The sequence below is a fragment of the Salvia hispanica genome, chromosome 3, assembly GCF_029641045.1.
Source record: "Salvia hispanica isolate PSC_SH4W2 chromosome 3, Shi_PSC_v1, whole genome shotgun sequence".
Taxonomy (NCBI): Eukaryota; Viridiplantae; Streptophyta; class Magnoliopsida; order Lamiales; family Lamiaceae; genus Salvia; species Salvia hispanica.
Window position 1 is genome coordinate 23,862,651 of NC_142694.1, and position 10,610 is coordinate 23,873,260.

At 37.3% G+C, this 10,610-nt stretch overlaps 2 protein-coding genes across 3 annotated transcripts; one reads left to right on the forward strand and one right to left on the reverse strand.

Moving 5' to 3' along the window:
• Positions 1-1,645: 1,645 nt before the first annotated feature.
• On the reverse strand, positions 1,646-4,910 carry LOC148930406 (cysteine-rich receptor-like protein kinase 6). 2 transcript variants are annotated; one of them, XM_089067019.1, is made up of 8 exons: positions 4,453-4,910; positions 3,462-4,247; positions 3,233-3,367; positions 3,033-3,154; positions 2,742-2,952; positions 2,416-2,653; positions 2,184-2,334; positions 1,646-2,108 (listed from the first exon to the last, which is right to left on the reverse strand). In XM_089067019.1, exons 1-8 carry the CDS (start codon positions 4,904-4,906, stop codon positions 1,815-1,817), a joined length of 2,391 nt encoding a protein of 796 aa, XP_088923145.1. In that variant the 5' UTR covers positions 4,907-4,910; the 3' UTR covers positions 1,646-1,814. The 2 variants fall into 2 exon arrangements, with proteins under 2 accessions (XP_088923145.1, XP_088923144.1); XM_089067018.1 differs by lacking the exons at positions 3,033-3,154; positions 3,233-3,367; positions 3,462-4,247; positions 4,453-4,910 and having other exon boundaries at positions 2,794-2,884.
• A 3,345-nt stretch (positions 4,911-8,255) lies between these two features.
• LOC148930407 (uncharacterized) lies at positions 8,256-10,610 on the forward strand. The gene has a single exon (XM_089066459.1). It carries the CDS (start codon positions 8,256-8,258, stop codon positions 10,608-10,610), a length of 2,355 nt encoding a protein of 784 aa, XP_088922585.1.

Below are 10,610 nucleotides of genomic sequence, written 5' to 3' on the forward strand. Positions count from 1 at the left end.
TCGGTTCCGAAGTAGCGAGGTCTTTTGTCATTTTTGTACTCCCTCCGTCACAAGATATTAGACCCATATTCTACTTTGGGATGTCCCAATACACTTGAACCATTTTTATTTATGGTAAAAAAATTTACTCTACTATCAACTCCCCTTACATCACTAAACAACTATCTCCTAAAGTCTTGTGTCCAAAAGAAAGGGCTCTAATATCTTGGGACGGAGGGAATACATTCTATAATACTCGCTTCGTTCCAAGTAATAAAGGCATTTCATTTTGCGCATTTATTTTGAAAAAATAATTATAAATAGTTAAAATAGAGAAAAAGTAAAGTAAGAAAAAGAATATTGTAGATAAGACTTTCTCTACATTATTCTCTCTCTTACTTTACTCTCTTTCCGCTTTAACTATTTAATATCATTTTTTCAAAATGAGTGCAGAAAATCAAATGTCTTTATTACTGTGAAACGGAGGGAGTAGTATAGTCATTTCATTTGCTAGCAAAAGTCAACACATTTCTTCTCTCTTACATTATTCTCTCTTACTTTATTATCTTTTCATCTCTTTACCTTTTTCATTTCCTACTCTATTCTTCCTTTACTAAACTCACTTAACACAATATTCTTAAATCGCGTGTCGAAATAAAACGCCTCCACACCGCGGAATGAAGGGAGTATTAATTCAGTCCCAACTTTATGGATTGGTTCGAATCAATTCAAGTTATTTGATTTTGAAACTTAGGACATCGGTAACGGGCCGGTGGGTGCACCACCCGCAACCTAGCAACAGGGTGCGGCTCTGTTTCAAGGAGTAGAGGGCGTGTAGGGCTGGTGATGCGGGATGATTCGCGACACCACACTGCCAGGGTATGGTGGGATGGTTCCGGGAATGGGTGGGGGTTGAAATCGTAACCGGCCTGAAAAGGCTGGTTCCAATTTTGGGCCCGCAACCAGCCTTTTCGTTTTTGGTTCACTGGTTTTTGCCGACTTTTTGGTGGTTTTGATTCAAAATTGTTTCTCAACAGTTCTGCAATTGGTTCACTATTTATTTTCCGAATTTTTGGTGGTTTCGATCTAAAATGGTTTCTTAAAAGAAAATATTTTTAACTAAAAATTGATTTTTCAAATCAATTTTTAGTTATAAAAATGAATTGGTCATACTTAAAATTAGACCTTTTGAATTTTATAATGCCAACATTAGATATTGGATTGGATGATTCTCTTCAATAGCTATACATTCTTGAATACTTTGTTCCTTCTTTCAATGTCAAACAAAATTCATTCACTTATAAATTATAACTAAATGTTAGATCTGTCCATCATTCCTTATCTAAGTACTATAATTTCCATAGTGATACTATAACAACAAATATTACTATAATGGAGTATTATTCATTATTTGTTTATTACTATCAATTCTCATAGGGTAATTGAGTTTTTTTTAACACTCGTTTTGAGAAAATAATAATAAATAGTTAAAGTGGTGTTAGACTAAGAGAGAAAATAATATAGATAACCATCTCTCTAAAGAGTTTTTTTTAACACTCGTTTTGAGAAAATGATAATAAATAGTTAAAGTGGTGTTAGACTAAGAGAGAAAATAATATAGATAACCATCTCTCTACTTTAACTAGAAGGAATATTTATTTTTATTTTTGCAAAACGAGTGTAAAAAAGAAACAACTCAACTACCTTAGGACGAAGATAATACTTATTAAGACAATAATTATTATACAAAGAGTAAATGAGGCACTTAATCGTGGACGGAGAGAGTTCCATTTTCAATTGACAAAAAGATGCATTTGTCGCGAGCAACGATCTCCTTATCTGCCCTCCAAATCCGTAATGGTAACCGTTCCATTCTCAGACTTAATACTAGGCGACTTAATACAACTTCCTTCAATGAAATATCCAGGCTCATTAGGTTCAGGCAGGGTTGCTCCCTCGGTTGCTAACATTAAAACCACCGATGGCATGATAGGTCTATCGTCTGCTAATTTCTGAACGCATAACAACCCCACATGTATGCATCTCTTCACTCCCGATTCAACAAATGTTTCCTTCAAACATTCGTCCATCACTTCCATTATCCTTTTCTCTTTCCACCGCAACCATGCCTGTAACAAACACACATTTCTCAGTTTATCCTGAAAAACACTTGTTTCATACACATGTGGAAAGAGGAGGTGTACATGGCCTAGGAGGCTATGACAATGGTCATTGTGCTCAAATTCTCTGTTCCTTTTCCCACTTATTATCTCTAGCAGCACTACTCCAAAACTATAGACATCAGACTTCACTGAGAAGTTGCCATGAAATGCATATTCCGGAGCCATGTAGCCACTGAACAAAAATTGTAGGACTCATTAATTAGGCCACCATGAAAAATTGCAGTCTGGTTTGATGAGATACAAAAAAGCTTACTATGTTCCAACAACTCTCTTAGTTCTAGATAGAGACTGATCCTCTTCAAAAGTTCTTGCTAAGCCAAAGTCTGATATTTTCGGATTAAGACTTGCATCTAGCAATATGTTACTTGTTTTTAGATCCCGATGGATAATCTTAAACCTGGAATCATGGTGGAGATAAAGCAGCCCCTTTGCGACTCCCATGATAATGTCGAAGCGTGTAGGCCACTTCAGAATTGTCCTTCGATCGCGATCTGCACATGATCCAATACTTTATCAAAAACAAACAATGTTTATTAAATATAAACAAACAAAGGGATGAGTGATATATTAGGCCAGCACCAAAAACAAAAGTATCCAAGCTCTTATTTTGTAGGTATTCATATATTAGCACCATTTCCTCTCCTTCAATGCAACAACCGAGGAGTTTGACGAGGTTTCTGTGTTGAAGTTTTGTGATCAAGAGGACCTCGTTCTTGAACTCTTCAAGACCTTGTCCAGAAGATTTCGACAGTCTCTTAACTGCGATTTCTTGTCCTGTTGACAGACTACCCTACTTATGCATAATATCAAGGGAATAAGTATGTCTGATAAAGAAGAGGTAATGCAATATGTGAAGTGAAGGATAGTTACCTTATAAACAGGACCAAAACCGCCTTCTCCAATCATATTGTGTCGGGAGAAACTGTTTGTTGCTTCGCGAATAGTTGCCAGTTTAATCGATGGCAATTCTATATCCTCGTTACACCTCTTTACTGCCGTTGAGCATCAAAAAACAAAAGAATTCAATGCATTCGTGTTATGCACATTATACCAAAGGTTATAACTTTTACCTCTCCTTTTCCATTTTGTCAGTAAAACTATACTTCCATTGATGAAACTCGAGACGATGACCCCAGTAGCAATAGATATTAGTACTAGATTCATTGGCTCCTTCTTCTCCTCCTCCTCCGGATTGGAGCTAATTACTATAGGAAAAATTACCAAGAAACATCGGACAAATAGCTTCAAAATATGAGGAAAGGACCTTACATCAATCTGTAGAGAAGGGTGACCACCAACCTAATTGTGAAAGTGGGACGCGGATATAGATGTTCTGCGTGCTATGAGTCGCAGGAAGCTCTCTGGTATCAAGAAGATCCCCGAACCACATCAAACACACAGTGCCTCCATTAGTTATGTAGGGATTGGCGCAAGCAGAGCACTTACAGTTCCTCAAGCACTCGGCTTTGCAGTCATCAAGGCTCATGCTAGTATTCAACCAGTATGCCAACATATCAGGGTGCTTCACTCCTTTAACCTCTACAAAACCATCTCCACTCTCGCAATTCAACGACCTAATTCTAGCACATCCACCAGACCAATCTTGAAGATCCCATTCGTCGGGAAACTTGGGGGCAAATCCTGCGAAACACTCGCACCTTTGCGCCTTCTCAACCGTGCAGATGCCATTGGGGCCGCAGCTCCCATACTCATCGCACTGGTCTCGGGGGAACGTGAACATGAGCTTCCACTTATCCTTTCTGGGACTCATCATGTACTGTTGGATGGCGCCAGAGGCGTCTATTGAGGTTCTCATCATCACGGAGCTGTGATAAGGCCTCCACATAGACACCAGCCTCCCTTGTTCGAAAACGTATTCAGCACTTGGGAAAGCACCGTAGAAGCGAGGGATGCCGTTGAAATAGAGGCCATTCCACTTTCCACATCGAAATCGTTTCCTCGTGCCTTCCAAAGTGACTATCTCAGGCAAGCCTTGGTTGTCTATCTTCATCACGAAATCTCCTGGCGAAGGATCGTCCCAATCTCTCCACGATGTCAAATTCGTGATGAGATTGAGCTTCATACCTGATGTAATCAAATTCAAACTCTAAGTACAATGTACACTTTATGTATATACAATTAACATTATATGCATAAAGTGTACGTTGTTTGACGTTTTGCATATAAGAATGTGTTGATTTTAACACACCACTGTGCAAGTAATATGCAACTTGTTGTTCAAGGCAGACAATATCATACTAAAGTGTGAGTTCAGGTGCCCTCACAATACCTGGTAGTCCCGTGTCAGTTGGGAAATCGAAGCTTTGCCATAAACATTGGCCTTCCTCCGTCGAGACAACCAGGTTTCCGGTATCAAGGAGGCGTAGAGATGGGCGCGACGCCGCCGTTGGTGGACTCGTTGACCAGATAACAGCTCCATCTCTGCTGCTAATACAAAGACTTCCATTGAGAGAGATGCCGAAGATAACTCCCTGTGAGTGAGTGATGGGGTGGTTTCTGTTAGCAACCCACACAACCACATCAGGTGTGAATTTGTACCAAATTCCTACAAATACATTGTTTGACTTTCCAGGTTGGAAAAATCCGAGTTCAAAGACTTGGCTTTCGGAAACCAAAGTCTCCCCAATACCAATCTTTTGGTTGTGGAGAAGTGAGTGATTTACTCCACACGTTGATTTGAGAAGCACAGAGCAGAGGATTGCTGTGAAAAGGTAAGGAGCCATTTTGTTTTTTGAGCACTGATCATAAAAATGTTTGTGATTCACTGATTGTACAACCATAACGACTATTATGGGGTAAATAATTTTTAGTCAAAAAAATTGAAATTTAAAATAGACTTTTAAGAACAATCAACAGTGACATAAAATTAAAGAATAAATATAATGGTACACAATTCTTATAGTTAAAAATAGACATATAAATTAATATTAACAAAGAATACAAATGTACTAATTAATATCAATGTATTTAAGACTGGATTCCTCTGTCCTATCGAAGATGATCCACTTTTTTTTAGTTATACCAATTAAGAGATCCATATATCTATACTTTATTCTCTCTACTTAGAAAAAAAAAAAAAAAAGTCAGAACAAAATCAAAGTAATATTTGAATCTTATTAGGAAAAAAGGATCAAGAAATGGTTCCTCATTTTTTTATGATAGATTCAAACTCATTATATATTACTTTGAGATTAATCGATTTATAAATTGAATTGGACTATACTTCATCCGTCCATCAAAAATAGAGAATAATTATCATTTTTGGCCGTCCATAAAAAATAGAGCACATTCATTTATGAAAAGTTTCAACAAATTATAACCCTACACATCATTCCACTAACACTACTTCTCACCTACTTTTTCTCCCTCTCTCTTACTTTTTTTCTTTCTCTCTTACTTTACCAATTCTACATTAAAACCCGTGTCATACAAAAATTGCTCTATTTTTTATGGACGGAGGGAGTATTATCTATATTCCCTAGTCGAATAGGGGCAGACACACAAATATATTTTGATAGTGTTTATATGTAATAAAATTGAGTGAACTACATAGTACGTCATCTTTCACTTTCCCGCAAAAATAGTGCATGATCTTTGTTTTATCTCTGATGCTAATTTTCACCAAAAATATTCCTTAAAAATCACATTTTCACATTTTTGCCTTGGAGGGTATTTTTGGGTATACATGAAAAGAGAACCTAAAATGATACTCCCTCCATCCACAAAAAATAGTCAATATTGTGAATGACACGAGTTTTAATGTGAAATTAGTAAAGTAAGATAAAAGAGAAAAAAAGTAAGGGAAAAGTAGTGTTAATGGAATGTGGGGTTCATATTATTAGCAGTGTTTAATTGTGTTAGATAGCAAATGTAGGGTCATTTTTCAAACTTGGTCTATTTTTTGTGGACAACCAAAAATGACAAATACGGTCTATTTTTCGTGGGCAGAGGGAGTATATATACATTTTCTCCATCTTTCTCTTCTATACTTATTTTTAATTATTACTAATATATTATTATGAGGCTATAAATTAATATTTAATTTATCACTTTCCATTTTCATCCGTCCTACAAAACTATGTACATTCAATTTTTGAAAATCTATATCAATTTAATAATGTAGGTCCACTATCCACTGACACTACTTTAACTATCATTCTCCTCCTCTCTCTTAGAGTATCTACAATAAGGCCGCCGCCGCGGCGGTCTATTGTAGGGGTGGAGGGTACCGCGGCGGTGGAGGAAGAGCTGCGTATGCGGCGGTGTGGTGGCGGAGGCGGCGGTTGATAAATAATGTGATTTTATTTTGTGGCTGTGATGATGTGACAAAAGAGTTTTTTGTGGCTGTGATGACTAGGCGGAAAAGTTTTATTGTGTTGTGGCGTGGTTGTTCTGCTTATTGTGGACACTCTTACGTTACCATACCATTCTCCTTCCCTCTTACTTTACCAATTTTGTCTTAATTCATGTGCCACATCCATTGCCCATATTTTTATGACATGAAGGGAGTATAATTCATATTATGAATCGTACTTAATTATAGTTATAGTTTTAATCATTATTATATTATTATAATATTAATATCTTGTAATTAATAAATAATTATAATATACTACTAATTTAAAATTATATAATAATAAATTATAATAATTATTATTATTGTTTTATCTTATTCATAACTAATCAATATAGTCTTATAGAATTTAAAATTATGAATTACATTTATAACGATATAAAATACTTGAATAATTTTAATTAGGTTATTTAGTACTAAAATGGTATAAAAAATTAAATTAAAAATATTCAATTAATTTAAACAATTGATTTAATTAGCTATTTTATTTTTAATTTATATTATGAATGTTAATTAGGTGTATGTAGACTGTATGGATAAAATACTAAAAAATGAAAGAAAAAAAAGAAAAAATAAAGAAGATAAAATAGAAACTAAGAAGAAAAATGAAAGAAAGAAAGGTGAAAAAATCACATGTTTGGGAGTACTATTTAATTGAAATTTCCAAAGATACCATCTATGAATAAAAATCACATGTTTGGTACCTAGGGTTGTTTTTGTCACAAGGTACCAAAAACGATATAAAACAAATATCAGATACCATTTTTGTGCGAGAGTGAAAGATCAAGTACTATTTATGTAGTTCACCTTTTTGGAATATTAATGAAACGGTTTCTCATCACACGATTAAGTGCAATAACAAAAATAGCACTGCCAAATATACATTAGTATTGTCTAAGATATAAGAATTAATTTGGATTGCGAAAAACCCACACCTATTGCATCAATTAATGCATGCTCTATGTTATTTCCAAAGATTAAAAAACAACAATAATTAAATCCTTGTTTTTCAGTAAATAACAACAAAGACTGCTCATATCTTAAGATTTTCAGTGCTATACCATATCGTTAGACAGACTGGATTCTTTCCTGTTAGATAATCAAAATTTATCGTTGTGAAATTTCTTTCATAATTGGACTATGAAATACTATTTTACTAGAAGCAAGGAATTGATCGCATCAAATAAAGTACTCACGACAAGTCTATTTTGCAAAATATAAATACACAACATTTATAAATTAAATGTACAATCACCACACCACAACCACAGTAAAATACTAGTTAAAAGCTCTCTATAAGCTCAAAACCATTTCCAAATTAGTTATGATAAGTTGTAAATCATTCTTCGCAAGAAGAAATGGAAAAGGAGCGTTGATAGTCAACTCGAAATTGTAGTATCTCACATGCAAGTATAATTGAATTGTTTTTATATTAGTAGACTGCCATTTATTTAATCCATTGATTAGCCATCATATTTTAAACTTAAGAACAAATTGTTCATTTGGTGTTAAAAGTATTAATTTAATCCAGTTTGGTGAAAGCATTATTCATTAGCCCAAAAAAATAAAATACTAGTACTAGTTTAATTAAATTTATCATGCCAGCAAATTCGAGGAAGTTGTAGTTGACTATTAGCACTACTTGCTAGTACTTATAATTTTGGGTATTGTTGCACTTGCATAGCTTGTTGTAGCATTGATTCAACCATCTTGCTATAATGCAGCTGTTCATTAGTGTATGCTTGTTTGTGTTTGCTTCTTCTTCTTCTTGGGTAGATTCCGAATCCATCCCAACTGCAAGTGCTGACGAATTATACTCTACGCTTTCTTTTTTCACATCTTACTACACAGGTGAAGAAGCACTCATTGGCAAGTTACCAAACAACACTCGTTTTTACAACTCTGTTCGCAAATACGCCAGATTACAAATCCAAGACCATCGCAAAACCAATGACTCTGGTGTCTACCGAGTCCGAGGCTACTTGCTCATCCAGTTCCCGTACTGGTACGATGGCACGGATCACAGCTACGCAACCTCAAGCAGGGCACAAGGGATGATCAGATTCTGGCTGGAAGGTTTGTGGTCTGACAAGAGCAGGCATCTTATGATGGTTGGATCTGCTTCTTGGGTGGTTGATGGTAATCCCACCATTCTTGATGCTGTTCTTCATCTCAACTACACTGCCAAGGCTAATCCAACTCTTTTTAATTCCTACATAAGTGGGAGCCTGAGCAGCACTGTTTGTGCCACTCCTTCCTATTTCGACCCGTTATCTATTTTCAGTTTTCCACAGCTTGCTGCATCATACAACTATTCGCTTCTTTCTCAAGTGTATCATGAAGCTGACATGTTTTCTGCTGGCCCCGATGCTGGATGTTGGGTGTTCACGGGAGAAAAAATAGTTTTGGAGGTGGAGCATGGTTCCTTTCTGCTCTTCACTCCCATCCAGTGCTCTCCACCGCAGAGAAAGATGAGGTACATTGCCACATTTCAGAATACCACGTATGGTCAAGGCTTCGGCCTCAACTCCACGGTCATTGGGGAGGCGTTTTGGGACGATGAGAAGAGAGAGCTTTCAGGCGTTGCGTGCAGATTACTAGATCCGTTGAATCGCTCTGCTGATGAGAAAGCGAACTGTAGAATGAGGTTGAGCCTCAGCTACACTTCAGTCTTTACCATCAAAAATGAGCCCAAACTCGTTGGCCGGTATTGGAGCACTAGGCACATCCATGACTCTAGCTACTTTGGATCTATTAATCTTATAAAATCTGATGGATTTGGCCTCATCACCCTCCCAGGTGTGAGATATGAGTACACAAAATTAGGTCAAGTGAGAAGAAGCTCATGTGCCGCGAAAAAGAGTGGGAAGAACACATATCCTGATGTGCATTCTGATAAAATGCAACTCGATCTGTCTCTGCATAATTTAAAAGGCCAACAAATCGCATGGGTGTATGCTTCACCACTTTGGGTCGAAAATGGTGCGTACAAAAACAAGAAAACGATCGTTTCACCTCACAACACATCCCACTCAAATATGAGCTATATGATAAGCTTGAGCTCTTCTTCAGAACTCAAGTATGGCTCGCTGTTTACCAGTCTCAATTGGTCAATAAATGCAAATGATCAAGTGGAGATCACAGCTGAAGGAGTGTACGATGCTGAAACCGGTTGCCTCTGCATGGTGGGCTGCAGGAACAGCGACTGTGAGATTCTCGTGACACTCGAGTTTTCTCAAGCCAAGGGAAGCATCAAGAGTACGCGAGCCAAAACAGACCCTCTCTACTTCCACGACATGACAATGCAGTCCGTTTTCTATTACATGGAGGAGGGTGCGCGCACTACATGGAGAATAGACTTGGAGACAGCGATGGTGTTGGTATCCAACACTCTGATATGCATATTCGTAGCTCTGCAGATTAATCATGTGAAAAGATATCCTAAGGTGGCATCCTCCATTTCGCTATTGATGCTTGTGATATTGTCGGTGGGGCAGGGGCTGAGGCTGATACTGAGCATGGAAGGAGAGATGGTTAGGCTGAGCTCATTGATGGCGCTATTGGTGCAACTGCGCCTCGTCCAGTTAGTTTGGGAGAGAGAAGCGAATGGGAATAGGGAGAGGAAGCCAGGTTGTGCATTGCTGTCGTTGTATGTTATTGGTGGATTGCTTGCTTTTGTGATGAATGGGAGAGGAAGCAGCAGCAAGTATTTCAGCAAGCATAGTGTGTGGAGAGGTTTAGAGAGTTATGGTGGTTTGATTGTTGATGGATTCCTTGTTCCACAAGTTGTGCTCAATGCATGGAAGGGTGGTGCAGACAAGGCACTGATTTGGCCATTCTATGTGGGGATGAGTGCAGTTAGGGTGGCACCTCATCTATACAGCTACCCCCCACAAAATTATCCAACCTTTACACAAACAGAAACAGTTGATTATGCTAATCCACACATTGGAATTGGATTCTACTCAAGAGCTTTGGATATCGTCTTTTCTTTCGGGATCGTTGCCTTGCTTCTCCTTCTTTTTCTGCAGCAGCGTCGTCGCTCCGCCATTGCATTTTCAACTCACTGTTAG